This window comes from Mirounga angustirostris, unplaced genomic scaffold (genome assembly GCF_029215605.1).
Source record: "Mirounga angustirostris isolate CCGP_5_RB_7025 unplaced genomic scaffold, mMirAng1.0.hap1 SCAF_5, whole genome shotgun sequence".
NCBI lineage: Eukaryota > Metazoa > Chordata > Mammalia > Carnivora > Phocidae > Mirounga > Mirounga angustirostris.
This window is the reverse complement of record NW_026991713.1, coordinates 31,391,335-31,411,442: the sequence shown is the minus strand read 5'-3', so window position 1 is coordinate 31,411,442 and position 20,108 is coordinate 31,391,335. Positions and strand designations below refer to the sequence as shown.

At 35.4% G+C, this 20,108-nt stretch overlaps 1 protein-coding gene across 2 annotated transcripts in view; it reads right to left on the bottom strand.

Annotated features, from left to right (window-relative positions):
- CUNH12orf50 (chromosome unknown C12orf50 homolog) overlaps nt 1–20,108 on the bottom strand; it is a 30,334-nt gene that overhangs the window by 9,914 nt on the left and 312 nt on the right. For both annotated transcript variants that reach the window (XM_045867272.1, XM_045867273.1), the window contains exons 2-6: nt 19,725–19,845; nt 2,790–2,948; nt 2,260–2,337; nt 2,065–2,178; nt 81–191 (exon numbers count right to left, since the gene is read on the bottom strand). In XM_045867272.1, the coding sequence (XP_045723228.1) occupies nt 81–191; nt 2,065–2,178; nt 2,260–2,337; nt 2,790–2,948; nt 19,725–19,845 (583 nt within the window). The remainder of the gene's footprint in view (nt 1–80; nt 192–2,064; nt 2,179–2,259; nt 2,338–2,789; nt 2,949–19,724; nt 19,846–20,108) is intronic.

Below are 20,108 nucleotides of genomic sequence, written 5' to 3'. Positions count from 1 at the left end.
ACGAAATTAGTTATGAGAGAGGAAATTCGGACTCATTTATTATATGGTAATATATTCAGAATCAACTAGTAATAACTCACCTCCATTTTCAAAAGCAGCAATGTCAGTCCTTGGTTTCCTATCCAATGATGCTTTTATCTCACTTTGCCTTTCAAATAGGCTAAATTTTGTTGGAACTGTAAGACCATCCCCTAAAAAATTAAGAAAAAATTAAAAAAGGAAAAAGAAAAAAAAAATCACCCCAGGAACCATAGGCACTTACATTAAGTCTACAGTAGAATTCATAATGATAGTAAAAAGTCTAAAAGTTAATGCAAGTATTGTTTGCATAGTGATATGATAAACAATAAATTTATAAATATATGAATTTTAAACAAATTTTATGATTATCAAGAAAATAACAAGCAGGTTTGTTTTCCTATGTGGATTATTTATTAAACGGCAATTTAAAAATTTAAACAATCTAACATTATTTTGTATGTATACTTAACTTATTTGATGTGTTCTTCATATAATGAATTTTGTAATATTTCTTTTGATTATATCTACTTATCATGAACAAACTGAGTGAAAAGTATTAGAGTCTACCACTGACAAATGGTAATTATACTGTGATAAATAATTCTTAGCACTTTTCTTATACATCTCTAGAATAAACTATTAAAAGCAGAATAAGAGAGACATGATAATCTTATGCACCATATGATTCTGGATTGGATTCTAAATCAGGAAAAAAGTTCATTTGGCTATAAAGGACTTTGATGGTACAGCTGGTGAAATTCATTTTAAAAATTCTGTAAATGATATGGTATCAGTGGTAATTTCCTGATTTTGATATTTATACCAAAGTTATGTAAGAGTTATATAGGGGCATCATATCTGCAACTTACTCTTGCACAAATGGTTTAGAAAAAAATCACAATGTGTATATTTAGAGAAAGAAAGAGTGAAAAATCAAATGTGTAAAATACTAACATCTGGGGAAATCTGGTGAAGGCTATTCATGAATTACCTGAAATTATTTAAAAATAAAAGGCTTTTGAAACCATAATATAAAGTGAAAGTACGTGTAATTATCTTTCTAATCTACCCTTTTTATATTCATTGCTAACTTGTTTTCTTTTCTCCTTGTCTAGGTAATGCGGGCAATGTGCCCTTCTCTAGATGGGGTGCCCACCTATCAGCTGTCTTGACAATCATTCTAACATCTAATGGTATGTTGCTGCCACCTACCGCCATATGTTTAAATAGTTTGCCACGTATGTACTTGAACAGCAAGTATTTTACTCTCGATCCTCTACTTTATCCTACCCTCATCTCGATGTTGGGAGATTTTCCCAACTATCATTTTTTATTTTTAGGGAGAGGAAAGGATTCAAATCTTCTACTGCAGCAAAACTTTTCATCTCATCCTAGTGGCAAGACAACTATATAAACTCATGGCATCCATGGATTTTCTCTGAGTTTCTGGTTTTATATCCAGAAAATAATGTTCTTATCTTGCCTTCAAGGGCAAAATGTTTACCAACATTAAAATAAGATTCACCAAAACATAAGATTCGTGAAAGGCCCAGCCTTGGAATAATCCACCTGCACTGCTTCTGAAATTGCCTGGTACACAAAAGGCACTCATTCAATGAACAAATGTATCCTTGCTCTGCCACTAACGTCATTCTGTCATCTCCCTTTTGTCCTTCTAGGGCTAGGTTGTTCTTTCTGCTCACAGAGAAAAATATGCACCTATTTCACAGGGAGATTTCTTTGCAAAGAAAAATGAATGGTAAAAGCAAGTTATTTACAGAATTACTGCATCGGGGGAGCCGTGCCGCCACGCGCTTATGAAGCCTATTCAGTCTGTAGCTCCGCTGGGAAAGCATAATTACATTAATAGCAGCTTTTCATATTAAATATAGGTCATCTGATAAAAGCACTTCCTCCTCACTCTCAATTCTGATGTATTATTTATCATTTAACTCTAGTGTAAATCTTACTAAATAATTCACAGCCTATCACATCAAGTATCTCTTATACATCACCTTGAAATGCTGCCTTTTCATTCCTTACCTTCTTGCAATTCACTGCCACTTTCCAAAGGCTTTTCTAACTCTTTGTCTGCTGTAGAGGCTATGCTTTTTGATGATGAAATATCTGGAGGAGTATGAAATCTGTAGTATTCACCTAATCTCCCATTAGAAAAGTAGGGGTTAGTATATTTGTCACATCAAGCATTAGAAAATCCACAGATGTATGATTTCTTACCAGATTTATAACACATCTCCTTTATTGCTCTTTTTTCTTCAATTTCTTCAGGAGTCTTTGTCCATAAACTAGAAGCATCTATAGGATATTTTTTTTTAATTAAATTGTCGGAAGTCAAATAATATGAAAATACATAATAAATCAGAATGAAAAATCCCAGACATTGTTCTCATGGATTTTTTTTATTTTTAAAATCAATAATTTGCATAATGATAAATGTCTCAAATTGCTATATTTCACATATTAGAAAAATCAGTTTAAGCAACTGTACATATTTAAATGAGATCTATCTCCCAGCCATCATACAACAAAAACCCTCCAATCCAAATGATCATAAGCATGTATAGACATAGAACAAATTAGAACATAATGAATTGAATATATTAAAAAAATTCAAGCTATTTTCTTACTGAAATCTGCCTAAACATAACATATTACCTTATAAACCTCTCACAGTTAAAAAATATGTAAAAAAAAAAAAGGTACAGTTTTTGAAGGTGCATTGTAAATCTGAGAAAAGCCTTACTAACCATTTTGTTCATCTCCTTCCTCCTCTTCTTCCTCAAAGTTAGTTTTTAAAACTAAAGGATGGTGAATGGGTCGTGATATATTCTCCTGAGGTTTCAGGGGTTCCTGACTCTGGGTCAGGGGTGGAATTCCTTCCTGAGTTTCTTTCTGTGGTGTGATATCTACAGAGGAAATGCAAAATTTCAGTCTTTTTAAGATATATATTATGTGCATGTTCAATGATCAACAGTGTCCTCCTAATTTACTGCATATTTTATTAAAAGGTGTCTCATCTTATTTCTGGAAAGGTTATTTAAACTAGTAAAAAATATCAACATTTTGTCTGTAAGGTGCAGAAAATATGCTAATTCATAGATTTTATAGGAATTATGACCATGACTTGGTATATCACAATTTAGGTATAAATGCGAAGTGACCGTAAGTATTACTGTATTCTTACATTGATTGTATCTGTGGAATAAGAATAACTTAATCAATTTATAATAAATTAACAAAGACAAATTCAAATAAGGCATAGCTTATAATGGCAGAGTATATATGCCAAAAGAGGAAAAAATCCAATGGTTCTAGTTTTCTGTGGCTGCATGATTACTTGGAAGTGAGAAAGAATGATACTTTCAGTTTTCTGTTTTGGCTGCACATTGGTCAGACTGTCCAAAGTTCCAGGTCACATTTAAATGTCCTGTAACTTTCAAAACTACCAAGCAATTAATAGAAAAAGTTAGTTAACACATGAATCCTCTATTATCACTAATTCAATCCCCTTTGTTTTCTAAGTGAGTAGTTATCAAATTTGGCTAATTATCAGAATCAACTAAAGAAATGATTCAAAACAGGGGCACCTGGTGGCTCAGTAAGTTAAGCATCTGCCTCCAGCTCAGGTCTTGATCCCCAAGTCCTGGGATCGAGCCCTGTGTTGGGCTCCCTGCTGAGGGAGCTTCTCCCTTTCTTCTCTTCTCCCTCTCTCTCTGCCCCTACCCCCCCCGCCCCTACCCCCCACCTTGTGCTCTTACTCTTTCTCAAATAAATAAATAAAATCTTAAAAAAAAAAAAAGAAATTCAAAACATCTTTTGGGTCTCTGATTTCTGAACTTCTGATTTAGCAGATCTAGATTAAACCCTGAAAATCTAATTCCATTTTTTAAAAGTCTCAGGTAATTATGAAATCAGCCCCATTTGGAAACCACTATTCCAAATGAATTATCATTCAACTAGGGTCCTGGGTTATAGGAAATCTTTAGGTGTGCCATCCCAATAATTTGAAACCAATGAATCCTATTCCAGATCCTCAATTTCCACATTTATTTTTCCCCTAAAATTGGTTAGCCTAAGAACAGGCTTGAGTTCACAATAGTCTTCTCTCCACTTTATAAGATAAAGGCCTACCCTTCACTCATGCCAGAATTTACTATAACACACTGGCCAAAAGAGAAATCCTCCTTTATTGATTAACCAAACTACCCCAAACCCATAGGGCTTTATCCATTACTTTAATTTATACACATTTCTACCAGGAGAAAATCATGATGTAGTAGGCAGAATAATGGCCTCCTAAGGATGTCCATGTCCTAATCCCTGGAACCTAAGTATGTATTAGGTTATATGGGAAAGAAGATTTAAGGCTGCAGGTGGAATTAAGACATAATCACCTGACCTTAAAATTGGCAGATTGTTTGTTCTGAATTATCCAGGTGGGCCCAAGGTAATCAAAAAGGTCTTTACAAATGGAAGAGAGATGCAGAGGAAGAGAGCCAGGAAAGAGATGTGACAGTGGAAGCTATGTCAAGTGATGCAGTGTCAGGAGGACTTGACTTTGATTGCTGATTTTGAAGATGGAGGAAGGAGGATATGAACTATGGAATACAGAAAGCCTCTAGAAACTGGAAAAGGCAAGGGAACAGATTCTCTCCCAGAGTCTTCAGAAGAAATGCTGCCTTGGAGACAACTTAATTTCAATCCAGAGATGTCTGCATGGAATTTCTAAACTACAGAACTACAAGAATGACAAATGAGTTGCTGAAGCCACTTGGTTGCTGGTAATTTGTTACAACAGTAACAGAAAATGAATACACAAGGTATTAGAAAAAGTGCTATTGGGGTCCATGTTGGAACATTCTAAATTCAAATGCATAGTAGAGTATGGTAGTAGTTAAGAATTTTTGTTGAAAAATGTTGCTTCTTCCACTTCTGGACTATTGTTAAAGAATATATAACTCTCAAAGGGAAAGTCTCTTGACATCATGGAAGGAGAGTGCTAGTAAAAACTCTAAAGGAAAAACATGGCTTTAAATAAAGCTTTTTAGCTATTCTCAATATATATTCCCAAGACTTGTCATTAGTTGCAAAGAGAAGCTTCACTGAACATTCAAAAGAGTAAATTTTAGAGTCACATTTTTAGAAGTTTCATTGAGATGTAATTCATACACCACAAAATTTACCCATATGAATATATAATTCAGTAGTTTTTAGTATTTTCACAGAGTTGTACAACCATTGCCATAATCAATTTTAGGATATTTGATCACTCCAAAGAAGAAACCCATTCCCATTAGCAGTTACTCCTCATGTCTTCCAAACACCTCTAGTCCTACACAATCACTAATATTCTTTGTTTCTATGGATTTGCCTATTCTAGATACTTCATATAAGTGGAATCATACAATATGTGTGTGGTCTTTTGTACATGTCATCTTCCACTTACCATAGGGTTTTCAAGGTTTAGCCATGCTGTCACCTGTAACAATTCTGCATTCCTTTTTTAATCCAAATAATATTCCACTGTACAGCTATACCACAATTTATCCACTCATCAGAGGATGGACACAGGTTTCTACTCTCTATTTCATTAATTTCTGCTTTAATCTTTATTATTTTCTTCCTTCTGTTTGTTTTAGGTTTACTTTGCTCTTTTTCCAGTGTCTTAAAGTATAAAATTAGGTTATTAGACCATATTTTTAAATATAGGCATTACAACTATAAGGTTTCTTCTGGGTACTATTTTACTTGCATCCCATGAGTTTTAGTATGCTGTTTCTTCATTTTCATTCATCTCAAAGCATTGGCTAATTTTCCTTGTAATTTCTTGGTTGTTTATAGGTGTGTTATTTAATTTTTACATATTTGTTAATTTCCCATTATTTTTTCTCTTATCGATTTCTAATTTCATTATGTTTGGAGAACATACATTGTATGATTTCTATAATTCCAAACTTATTAAAGCTTGTTTTATGGCCTAATATATACTTTATCCTGGAGACTGTTCCATTTGCTCTTGAGAAATAAGTGTATTTTGCTATTGTGCAAGGAACATTCTATAGATGTCTGTTTGGTCGTGTTGTTTTATAGTTGTTCAAGTCTTCTATTCTTTGTTGTTTATAATTGTTTGCATAGTATATCTTTTTTCATTCTTTTACTTTCAACTTGTTTGTGTATTTAAATCTAAAGTATGTCTCCTATAGATAATATATAGTTGAATCCTTATTTTTAATATGGCAGTGTCTGCCTTTTTATTGTATTTTAATCTAATCATATTCAATGTTATTATTGATACAGTTGGATTTTTATCTCTCATTTTACTTCCTGGTTTTTTGTTGTTGTTGTTCCTCTATTCCTCTACTGCTTTCTTTTGCAGTAAGCAGATATTTTTTAGTATTTTTAAATTATTTTTATGATTTTTCCATATTTTTAAAGGTATCTTCTTGGGAGTTGCTCTAGGGCTTTCCATATAGTTCCTAACTTTTCAAAATATACTTCAGATTTATACTATTTAAGTCCAGCTAGAGATAAAAAGGTTATTCCTATATAGTTCTATTCCTTCTTCCACCCCCTCCCAATTTGTGCTGTTGTTATATCTATATGTGTTACAAACCCCAAAATACAGTGTTATATTACCTTGTTTAATTTTGTATTTTTTAAAGGAGCTGAGAGAAGGAAGAGAAAATATGTATCTATAGGGTTTGTTATATTAACCTTCTTATTTATCATTTCTGATTCTTCTATTCATTTATTCCTATGGATTTGAGTCACCACCTGGTATCATTTCCTTACCATAATATAGGTTTGCTCCCACCTGCCTCCTTTATGCTCTTATTGCCAAATATATTACATTTCTAAATGTTATAGGCTCAAAAATACAATTATATACATATGCAAATATATATATTTTTTTCTTTCAGTACTTTGAATATGTCCTCCTACTGCCTTCTGGATTACAATGTGTCTGAGAAATCAGCTGTTAATCTTACTGAGGTTCCTTTATATGTGACAAATCATGTTTATCTTGTTATTTCTAAAATTTACTTTTGTTTTTGGCATTTAACCCTTTAACTATGATATGTCTGGATGCAGATATCCTTGGGCTTATTCTACTTAGAATTTGTTGAGTTTCTTGAATATGTAGATTAATATTTCTCATCAAATTTAGGGAGTTTTCAACCATTATTTCTGTTTTCTCTCTTTTTCAGACTGTATAATCTCTACTGATCATCTTTAAGTTTGCTGATTCTTTCTTCTCTCTAATATTTATTCAGTTCAATTCATAGTTTGTATCTATTTGTTGATATTCTCTATTTATTGAGACATTGTCATTATACCTACCTTAATATCCTTAAGCATGGTTTTCTGTAGGTCTTTGAACATATTATTACTGCTTAAATTATGTTTGCTAACTCTAAAATCTGAGCTCTCTCAAGGCATTTTGTTGACTACATTTATTTCTTGTGTATGGGTTACACTTTCTTGCTTCTTTGCGTGTCTCATAAATTCCTACCCAGTTTTTTTTGTTTTTGTTTTGGTTTTGGTTTTGGTTTTGGTTTTACTAGATAGTTTGGACAATGTGTTGTAGCAACTCTGGATCTTGATTTCTTACCCCCAGCCCCAGGATTTGTTGTTTGATTTTTAATGTTTTAATGACTTGGTTGAACTATTTTAACATAATCTACTTTCTCCCACAGTGTACAACACGTGATGTCACTGCTTGGAGGATGCAGCCTTGATAAACCCAGAGTCATCCATGGATGACAGTGGTTTTATCAGGACTCTCTTTGTCTCTTTCCCTTGTTTCTCTGTTAAGCTCTCTACCTCTGTTGGTTTCACTCCCAGCTGTCAGACTCCATTACTTGCTGGTTGATTGCTCTATTGTTTCCATCAGTGCACTGGGGCATTAAACTGCTTCACCATGCGATTCAATTAAGTTCTGATCCCTTTACAGAGGTAGTCTCTGAGGCCAATCTTTCAAGTTTCTTCCAATCTTGGGAGAGCTGTTCTTAACTATTCCCCTGGTTGTCTTTGGTCAACTCTTATCTGGTTTACACTTTAGCTTGTTGCTCTCATAGAGCTACCAGTCTCTTCATCATTGCTTACCCCAAACTCTCCACTGTTTTCCAGAATGCCCTAATAAACTTCCTCAGACTCTGTTCTGTTCCAGATAAATTCCATTCTCTTTTAGAGAGTTTCAGAATTCTCTGCCCCTAGAGCTTATGTCTCCTGCTTGAGCAAAAACCTCAATGCCACTACTGGGAACAAGGACAGTCACTCACTTCTCTGGAATGACACCCCTGCTTTATAAGCAGGCACTGGGCAGGGGTGTTAGCCTCCGATATTTACGGTTTGGCCTTTCTGGCAATTGGGCAATTGGGGGCTTGTTATTCTCTGCCTGCTACTTCTGTAGTAGAACTTCTGCCCTATGAGTAGGGCTGGATAGAAGACCCAAACTTCTTAGCCTCTCTTGCCTGAAAAATAGAGCTCTTTCAACATGAAGTTGTAAGTGGGGGAGTATGAGAAATACTAGCAGCCTGCTTCCTCAGCAGGAAGCTGGAGGTAGAGTACACGCTGTGTTCTTGGTTGAACCCACATAGAGTAGAACTTCTGCCACACTGAACTGGGGGGTGGGTAGTGACTCAAATACACAGACTTGCTGTTCTAACTGATATTTAATAGATGAATCTTTCTTTCTTTTCTCTTTCTTTCTTTCTTTCTTTCTTTCTTTTTTCTTTCTTTCTTTCTTCTTTTCTCTTTTTCTTAGTGTGAGAGAGAGAGAGAGCAAGCACATGCACAAGTCCGGGGGAGAGGGGGACAGAAGGAGAGAGAGAGAAAAAATCTTAAGTAGGCTCTATGCATAGCGCAGAGCCAGATGTGGGGCTTAATTTCATGACCCTGAGATCATGACCTGAATGGAAATCAAGAGTTGGATGCTTAACTGACTGAGCCACCCAGGTGCCCCTAATAGATTTTCTTGGATAAATACTTGCTGTATGCCCTTAGGACAATTTCCAGACACTTTACTTTGTGTTTAATATATAATTTTCATCAACTATTGTTGCTTCACTGAGGAGCAGATCTGTGAAACTCCTTATGATACATTTTTGAAAGTTAACCTACAATCACAATTTTTTAAATTCAAGTGTAATTATTTACTCTACCAAATTACTCATGATATCTTAGATAAAACCCATGGATAAAAAATATTTTGAAATTATTTTCTTCCAATTGAGTGTTATATCCCCAGGTATATAAACCTATTTTATCAAATAATATTGTGAAATGTTCTTATTAAAATCGGGCCTCACTTTATTTCAGCTTATAAAATATTAACTATCTCCTAACTCTCTTAGCAAAATTAGGATAATATGCTAGTTCTGTATATTACTTTTAGTTATATGCCTTTCTATTTCATAAACAGATGAGAATAATTTTGATCATTAGCTCATTAATAGATACTTTTCCAATGAAAGTCTACTCTTATGTGCAGTATTCATCAATGTGCAATGTAATTATGTTGTTTTAATAAATTATGTATTACTAATAATTGTAATAATAACAACCCTAAGGAAATGTGTTTTAAAAATGTGTAAATGACTATGAGATTCCATAGTGTGGAGACTTACTGTCATAGAAAATAAAACAAAAATTTAGATTTCAACTTATATACACATTTTTATTATACTTAAATTTGACAGGTGATCAATAAACTCAAGCATAAAAATATTAGTTTAGGTTAAAAATGTGAAGGAAGAGGGGTGCCTGGGGGCTCAGTTGGTTAAGCATCAGACTTTGGCTCAGGTCATGATCTCGGGGTCCTAGGATGCAGCCCCACGTCAGGCTCCCCACTCAGTGGGGAATCTGCTTCTCCTTCTCCCTCTGTCCCTCCCACCACTGATGAACTCATGCTCTCTCTCTCTCTCTCAAATGAATGGATAAAATCTTTTAAAAAGTGTGAAGGAAGAAAATGAAAATAGTAGTTTTAGGAAAAGGAAAGATTTAATTTTTAAAGAAATGTTTAAAGTATTTATTACCTTTTGAAAACTGTCAAATATAACACATATACAGAAGAGTGCACAAATCATCAAATACGCAATGTAATAAACACTCAGGTCAAGAAATAACAGCCCCTCTCTGTCTTCTGCACTTTATATCACTTTCCTTCTCCATTACCCACAATAGGTATCTTTATCCTGATTTCTAATAATCACTTTGTGGTTTTTCTTATAGTTTCACTACTAGGTATGCATGTCTAAAAATAAAGCTTAATTTTGCTTATTTTTGAACATTTTATAAATGGAATCAAGAGTATGTGTTCTTTTTTCTGTCTTCCATCACTCAACATTGTAACTGTGAGCTGCATCCTTGCTTGCATATTTCTTTTGTTCATTCATTTTCATTACTGTATAGTACTATCTATTGAATGAATGTGCCACAATTTATTTATATATCACACTATCATTCAACAGTTAGGTTATTTCTAGCTTTTGGACATTACCAAAAAATGCTGCTGTGAACATTCTTTTACATGTATCCAGGTGCACACGGGAATGAATTTTTCTAGGATATAGGCTTCAAAAATGGAGTTCCTTGGCCTAAATTATGTGTGACTTTTTCTTGATGAGATCATGCTAGACTGTTTTCCAAAGTGCTCGTTTCATACAGTGCCCAAGAATTCCCAATGCCCTTTGTCTTACCAACAGTGGGTAGATTTTTAAAGTTTTGCCAAAATAATGGGTGTTGCTTGATATCTCAAAGTGATTTCCATTTGCATTTCCTTGATTACTAATAAATTGATCACATTTTCATTTGTTGGTTGACATTTGGATTTCCTATCTTTCAAAATCTTGTTTATGCTTTCTGCGCATTGTTCTAGCACAGGGGTTCTCAACCAGAGATGATTTTACTCCTTCCCCTAGGGAACATTTGGCAATCGCTGGGCATATTTTTTGTTGACACAATTAGGAAGATGCTATTGGCATCTTAAGGGTAAGAGCCAATTTTTTTTGGCTGCTAAACATCCCATAATGCATAGGATAGTCCCCACCCCCACTCCCACCACCACCTCACCACCACAACAAAGAACTATCCAGCCCTGAATGTTGATAATGCCTCTACAGAGAAACCTGTTTCATCAGGTTCTCCAGGTTCTCTGTCTTTTGATTTTTCTTCAAATATTGAGTTCAAGTCTTTTATGGCAGTCATATAATGACATATGCTGCAAATATTTTCTCCCCTTCTATGGCTTATCTTTTCATTCTTCAATGGTGTTTTTGGTGAATACAGATTTTTATTTTAATATATCCAAATTTATTCATCATTTCTTTAATAGTTAATATTTTTTATGTGCTTATTACCTTCTGAAACCTTTAAAGATTGATCTTATATATTTTGGTTTATAATTTACCCAGAATTGATTTTTATGTATGGTGTCAAAGGAGTTCACTTTCCCCTCATTAACTGAAAAGATCATCCTTTACCCATTGATAGGCCATGCTACCTGTTACAAATCAAGTGTCCATCTCTGCAGGGATCTCCAGCTTCTCACTCTATTCATTTGTCAATTTGGTTAGCTTTTAGTGAATATGACACTGTCCTAATCTCTATCACTCTATAGGCCTTGATATCTGGTTGAATAAGTGCTGTAATTTTCTTGTTCTTCAAGCAGTCTTGACTGTTCTTGGCTCTTTGCATTTCTACATAAATTTTAGGACCTGTTTGAACTTTGAGATTATTGTTCTTAAATTTTAAAAATATATGATGAGTATCAAATCATATGGCAAATCAAATGTCATCTGATGTTTTAAAAGAGTAATTAAATTTTAATTGTTAAATGTCAGTATTGATAAAATGTTGGAACTTTTGCAACTATTTAAATTTATGATGAGTTTAATAAAAAAATGTTTTAAAGACTAATTCATCAAAAATAAAGACCAATGTTCATTATACCTTTCTATTCAGGGTATTAAAATATACATCAGAAGGAGAAAGTTATAGTATAGGAAAAACAGCATATTTAGTGACCAGAAACTCCCCAGTTAAAATATGGAATAAATAATTCAGGTGAATTACTTGGTAATCAAGTGATGTAAAAAAACTTCATTTAGACAGTTAAATTTACCCTCTCTATAATGGTTAAAGCAATGGTGTGATAAGAGTTTCGATACATAAATTATACTTTTGCTGTTTTACTGTAACTTTCCCATGGGACTTGCATTTCAAGGAAGTACTATAATGTATTTCCTATGAATTTACACAAATAGATCATTTTGGTTACCTTGATTTTTCTACCCAAAGCATAGTTTCATGCCATTAAGATCAATTTTGGTGTGATCAGATATGTTTCATCTAACTCTTTGGAAAAAGATATATATATTTTTAATATTATGTAATAATATAATAATATATATGTTATATATATTATATATAAGTATTATAATAATATTATGTTACTACTATTATAATAATAATATTATGTTTGCCCCATAGTCATTTCTTCCCTCATTTTAGGCAAAGAACATTTGTTTTCCTTTGGGAAACTTTTCCACATCTTCAATCCATTTAATTTGAGTGATGATGACATCCTAGACCTAAGGATTAGCTATTCCCTTGGCCTGAACCATTCCTAGGAATGAACATGTTTCCCACATCATTAGATGAGGTTCAGTGTTAAGGCTTTAGCTTGAAAAAGATTTCTTTGGAGGTTAATTGAAAATGATGATGATAATGATGAGCATACTGAGTGCTTACTCTTTGCCAGGTATTCTTCTAAATTATTAGATATTAACTCATTAAATATCCAAAACAACCCCATGGCATAGGTATTATTACTATATTATATAGTTGAAGAAATTGGGCCACAGAGATATTACGTTCCCTAAGGTTATTGGGAAGTATGTGGCAAATTGAGATTTTAACCCAGTTTGACTCAGGGTTCTCCATCCTTGCTTATTCTGCCTCCAGGATCCAGATATGAGCTTCTGGAGGCAACCCCAGTATGTGAATGGCAAGAAGTACAGAGCCAAGGGTCGGTAAAGGAAGCCCTGGATCCAGCAGCATCTGAGGTCAGCTCTGTGCTTAATCTCTTCAGTTACATGAGCCAATAATTTCCAGTTTTCCCTTAAATCCAACTGAGGTAGGATTGTCTTCTTAAAATCAGTGTGTGCTGGAGTGGGCTCAGATCAGCAAATGAGAACCAATTATTATTTTGCAAGCCCACTGATGTTACACTGGTAACTTGAAATCATTCATGGTAGGAGTGTTTGCTCTCTGGAAGTTAACAAATGCTGCTTTTTGTTTTGTTTTTATTTTTGATTTTGGTGAAGTGGGGACAGGGAGAACGAGTTTCTTAATGGTTAACAGGACATCAGTGCTTTTCAGCCAAGAGAGTCTTGTTTAGTACCATGATAGACTGCCATGTCATGCCCAGACATTTCAAAAATAAACAGCTACTATCTGTGCTTAATCAATTTTCAAAACAAATTTGATTCTTTTCACGTAGGTGACATGCATGTCATCACCATAATGCAATACTCCCTGCTATAAATCCCTTCCTAACTAAAACACAAATGCACAGGCAAAACATGAAGGTTATAAGAATCTTTTGCTTGAACAATTCAGTTATTTTTAACCAAATAAGTTGTTTTTATTCATAATCTTTGGGAATCGGGTACTATCCTTCCCTTTGCTTGAAAGAGTAAAAATGGTGATTATTTTTATATAATTCATAGAGCTCCTCACCATTGGCTCTTCACCAATTCTTTTTCTTCACTTTTCACTAATTCTTTGGGAACACCCTCATGCAATAGTTTGATTAGGGCATTCGGAACACCTGTATAGATTTTATAATATATTGTAGTATTCTTGCCAAAAATGTTTAACCTAAATCTGATTAACAGAAAACAAATAAATTCCCATTTAAAGGATATTCTGCAAAAGCAACTAGCCTGAACTCTTTAAAATGTCAACAACAGGGAAGAAAAAAACAAAGAAATGTAGATATTAAAGAGACATGACAACTAATTACAATAAATGATGCTTAATTGGATGCTGGATTGAAAAAACCAAAACAAACAACTATAAAGCTATTGCTATTCATACATAGTTCTGGGAATACATTGTCCTGACAGCTTCTTAGAAAAGCAGAAACTTAAGCCGCAGCCTGGACATACTGAATCAAACTGCAATTTCACTGGATCTCCAAGTAATTTCTGTGAATATTAAATTTTGAGAAGCACTGTTATAATGAACATTATTGGAAAATTACAAACTGTGGATTGAATATCAGACATTAGTATCATATCACTGTTAGATTTCCTCTTATATGTAATAGTCATATGCAGTGTATTTATGCAGGAGAATGTCCTTAAATTTAGGAGATATATGCTGAAGTATTTAGGGATGAAGTGTCAAATAGTTGCAACTAACACTTGAATGGTTCCAAAAAGGGGGGATAAGTATGTATTGGTACATTATATGCATATATGTAATATAATACTTACATATATGCAACAGCAATAGAGGGAAAAGAGAAAGTAATTTGACAGAATGTTTATTTGTGCATCTGGTTAAGAGCACTTGGATGGGTGTTCATTGAACTATTCTTGCAACTTTTCTATTAAAAAAATGTTGCAGTAAAAAAAGTTACACTGAAGGTTGGGCTTAACACTCATCAATTTAGCTTAACACTCATCAGTTTAATTGGTGGTCTGGGTGGTGACTGGGAACTTTTTGGGTTGTTTTATTGTTATTGTTGGTTGATACTGTTATTTTTTTAAGCTCCCACAGTAATTCTAATTGGGAGTCAGAGCTGAGGACCTCTGGATAAGGTGAATACCAGATGGGGTACCTCAGCTTCTGGGCTTCAGATGGTTAAAGGGAAGAAGTCCCACTGTGTGGCCGCAAATACATGGAGAAAATAAGAGAAAGAGGAAACCTTATTTAATGGAAATATACATAATTCAGAAATGCTTGAAGTCCACTGTTTAATATAAATCAAAGGGGAAAAAAGGGAGTTTTCTATTAAATGCAAAGGATCTTAATAGCTTCAAAAAGAAGGCTGCAGGGTAGGGTAATAGAATTAGCCTCTCAAGAGGAAGAAGCCAGATGAGGAGGTCTTATGGGTGAGTCCATTAAAATGGCCAAAAGAACTGATGTATTCTTGAAATGCCATAGAGAGTCTTAGAGTCGGACAGAATTGTGCTTGAATTCAAGTACCCTGCCTCAGATATTTAGCTTCTCTAGGCCTCATTTTGCCAATCTGTAATGGGGATGCTAATAGTATCTATTTGGCAGGTTTTTGTGATGAGGCATGCAAAGTGCCCAATACAGGGCTGCCACAAGAAAATATATAAGAAATTATTTGAAAATACTGAATATGAGATTTTCTTGTTTCTTATAACCCTACTTCATTTTTCTTAAATCATAAAATTTTAGTTTATACAGTCCTAAAATCTGTGGAGGTCTCAGACCCAAATGTAACCAACAAATGTTAGGCCTAGAAAACTAATATTTCAGTACTTGCCTTTATTTTGTTGTACTTTTGGAAGCACTTTGGACCAAAGGTGAAAACAGACACAGATGAAGAGTTGCCCAATCCCAACACAAATTGTTCCAGGCATCACCACTGTGTGGATTATGGCATTTACTCTACCTATCCACCTTTCCCCAAAAGAGGAAAGAGTTGAGTTGAACAGGTTTTTCCCCCCTCTTATAACCATTAACAATTGTTCTCCCTGCAAACACAATAGTAGTCTATTTTACCAACTCTAATATTCAAGTCAAAGTGTTTATTAAACTATTTAAGAACCATTTATTAAGTAATGGTTTGCCAAGACTTAGAATAAGAAGATTATGTACATGTATCCATTCAGGCTAGACCTAAAGTGAGCTGATCTAAAGTTTATTTCACTGGCCAGATAGTCAGCTGTCCAAAGCACCTTAAGACACTGACTTAGAAAAAAATAAGAATCAAATTATTATTAAGTTATTCATTATAGAATAACATGGCAATTAGGCAAGGAGGTGAGAATTTGCTTCAGTGTTTGAGCTACTGTGTTTTGAAATCATCCTTAACAAAACTTAGGAAATTTCTTAGGGGGAACAGTTTGTCTGAATATGCTAACCTCTCAAGTATACCATGGAAGAAAGAATACATACCTACCATGCTTGCAAAGAAAATATGAAATATAGTTGGAAATGCCTACCAAATATCAACTGAATTATGTTTTCTTTTTTTTTACCCTTTTTTAAAAAAGAAAGATTTTATTTATTTATTTGACAGAGAAAGACACAGCGAGAGAGGGAACACAAGCAGGGGGAGTGGGAGAGGGAGAAGCAGGCTGTCTGCTGAGCAGAGAGCCCGATGCGGGACTCGATCCCAGCAACCTGGGATCATGACCTGAGCCAAAGGCTCAGAATGTTTACATTCAGGATTCTAGGAGGAGTGAAATAGAAAAATAGGTCATAGGGTGAAATGCATGTAATTGAGATGATGGGGTGGGGGTGGTAATTAGCATTTGGATATGAGTAAGAAAGAGTGATAGAGATGGGGAGGATAAGATCAGTGGAAGAATTGAGTTCAAGGAACTGAGAAGCTAGGGTGATGGGCATATCATACATTTATATATTGAAATCACCAAGAATTGACACAGGAGTACTGTTAGAGGGACAATGAGCCTAGAGTTCAGACTTTTGAAAAACCAGGAGGGACCTGGATGGATGTAAACAGAGGCAAGAAAAACAAACAAAAAAAACCCCCAAAAACCACAGCAACACTGAGGGGTAACAATGATATAATCCATTGGCATTAGATACAAGCTGGATGGTTTTAGGGAGAAGAGAAAGAGAACTTGAAATTGGCAATGAGGACCAAGGGAACCTTCTACCTCGCCTCCAGGTCAAATGCTACTTGAGAACTGGGAGAAAAAATAGCCATTTGGAGAATGCTGCGGGAGAAGTAAGGTCCGTAGAAGGAAATTATGCTTACATTAGCTGTGGATATGAAGGGAAAGTTCAGAGAGGAAGTTGAGAAAGAACCCTGCTGATATTTGAAGGTTGGGGAAGGGTGGATGAAAGGGATCAAATAAGGATAAGAGTGAATCACTTAAGAGATGGGGTTTCTGGTATTCACTAATGTGAAATCATAGAAAATACATATATGGGTCTCTGCCCCCAATTCCTGGCACAGAGCTCCTAAAAGCCTTGTAATTTCCTAAATAATAAGAGTACTAGGAGCACCTTTCATTCTAATATTTGGGTTTTGACCCTAGTTCCTGACCTAGAACTCAAATCTCAGAATTTCCTGGGTGATAGGAGTGTCCTTTGTTCTAATGAGGTGACTCTGGGTGGGCTCCTGATAGCTATAGGAAGGGCGGTGGTCAGCAGAAAGATCAAGCCGTGATTAGAAGCTTGGAAATTTAAGCACCTTCTTCCCTATGCTCCAGGAAGGAGAGAGGGGCTGGATATTGAGTTAATAATCAATTATGTCTACATGATGAAGCTTCCATAAAAATTCCAAAAGTATGAGATTAGAAGAGCTTCCAAATTGATGAACACATCCATATAGTGGAAAGATAGCACACCCAACCCCACAACAGAAGCTCCTGTGCTCTGGATCCTTCCAGACCTTGCTTTATGTACCTCTACATCTGGCTGTTCATCCTTATCCTTTACAATATCTTATATAATAAACTGGTAAATGTAAGTAACTGTTTCCCTGAGTTCAGGGAAATGATAGAATCCGAGGAGGGAGATCATGGGAACCTCCAATTTGTAGCCAAGTTAGACAGAAGTTTGAGTAGCCTGGGGACCTATGATTGACATCTGACGTAGTGGCAGGGGGAATCTTTTGGAGCCTTTAGTCCATGGGGTCTGTGCTAATTCCTGGTACTGTTAGAACTGAAGTGTAGGACACCCAAGTGGTGTTGTAGAGTGTTGCTGGGAAAAAAATCATTGATGTGGGAAAAAATCCTCCCATCTGGTGTCTGGACTGTTGTATGGTAGTAGTATGAGAACCCATGAGAAACACACCGGAGTGTTTTTATCGTTCAAACTGAGATAAATAGAAATAAAGGGCAGAATGAAATTAGTCCTGGTGAATTCAAATCAGGTAAGTGGACATGATGGGGGGTGTGTGGGAGGGTGGGATGGGTGTATGGGTCTCCCTCTTATGGAGGTAAAATGCCTAGGGTTTGGTCCCAGTGCTTGGGTCTAGTCTTGACCCTATCGAGAGGAAAGCTTACTCCAAGAGTCAGGCTCAGCCTTGATACCTGTTCAAGAAGTTAAGACTTCCAGAAAAGCCAGAAGTAATCTTTGACCACCAGATTCTATGTCTAAAAATTAGAGTAATAAAATATATCCCTACAGAACTTAGCCCAGGGTGGTATAACAATGGGGGGTCCCAAAAATTGTCAGTTATACAGCCATTCTACCCTTTTTTGGCAGAGAGGTGCAGTCTGTTTTCCGCTAGTCCTGAATGAACTCGTTTGAAAGATAGCTAATTTTATCACAGACCATTAAGAAGCAAACTACGAACAAGATATAAGGAATTTAGTACAACGTTCCCGGTAAAATAAAATTACACTCTATGTAAACCAATGAAGCCAAGTTGATCAGTTAGTAGGTGCAATCACTCTCACTACAGTGGGTCCCCAGTAGTTTCAGTGGTCATCTATCCATCCCCCATCCATCTATCCATTCATCCAATCTTACTGAGTGTCTATGCTCTAGACACTGCGGAGAACATTGGTAAGGAAACTAGTTATGAGCTCCATCCTCATGATGTTTAGTCTAGTGAGGAGGAGAATCATTGATTAAGGTATTGGATATATGATGAATGCCATGAAGTCAGAGTTTTCCAGAAGAACCTAACAAGGGGACCTAATTTTTACCATTTGCCAAAGGATTATCTGAAGCCAATTTTTCAGATCCCAAAGGATTGATATCCTGTAAGCTCATTTCTAGAATGAGTCCATTATGAAAAATACGAGGGCCACAGCAGAAAGTGGTAGAGCTACAGCACCAGGGAAACCTGACGGTCCCAATTCTTAAGCAAGCTTCTCATCACTCACTGATTTAGGGTATGGTGTCCTCTCTATCTCCTTTCCAGAAGCTACACTGAGGTTCACCACAAAGAAGAGTCTCAGTATCATCTAGGAAGACTGAATTGTGCCACAGCTTTTGCAGCAATGGGATTGCATTTTCTCCCAGTTGAAGCTTAGAAAGAACCGCATATATAGCTGCTTTTCTAGAAGCCGAAGTGTGCAGCTCAGAGCATGCCCTTGCTCTCCCTACCTATAAGATAGGTTTCTGCACATTCACAGGGAGCAACAGTGAGGCATGACCTCTAAGCTTGGCTCCAGTTGTATGATGCTTTGCTGAGACACAATTTCCTTCTACCTAGTAAGGTCAGTAGCCGTTTCACATTCAGAGGAATAAAGTCCACTTTAGATATGCACAGAGAGAGTGTAACCTGCTCTTTGTTCACTTCATCTTGTTAGCTACTTGATGGCTCATTCTAAGCTTTATGTCATGATTCTTGATAGAATCATCCCAAATCATCCATTGGCTATTAAACCATATTCATTTTGCCCTGCTTTATTCAGTGTATCATTCTATGCTGCTACTCCAAAACCACATTATAATATGGTATGTCCATGTTATTTAAAAAATATACTTACTGCTACTTGGTGGCAAAAATAATCCATTGATATTGCGAGGTTTGCTGTGATAAAAGATACAACTGATCTTCACACAACCAAGAGGTTGAGTTTCCCAGAAGCATGAAATGCTGCAGTTTTGCTAGACAAAGGAGGTGGGGGAAATGTAATGATCAGATACCATATTCAAAATAAATACAATGTGCTACAGCACAACATAATGTGACAAAACTATCCCAATTACTGATTTAGGATCATGTGTGTCTCCTGAGTTTCAGTATTTCTAAACTCTGCTATTTAAAAGATACAATAGATATTTCGAAAACATGCCACCATTTTTTATAAGAATTTAAGTTGAACAGCATGCAAAATGAGTAATATTAAGTAGTGGAAGAAAGAATCATT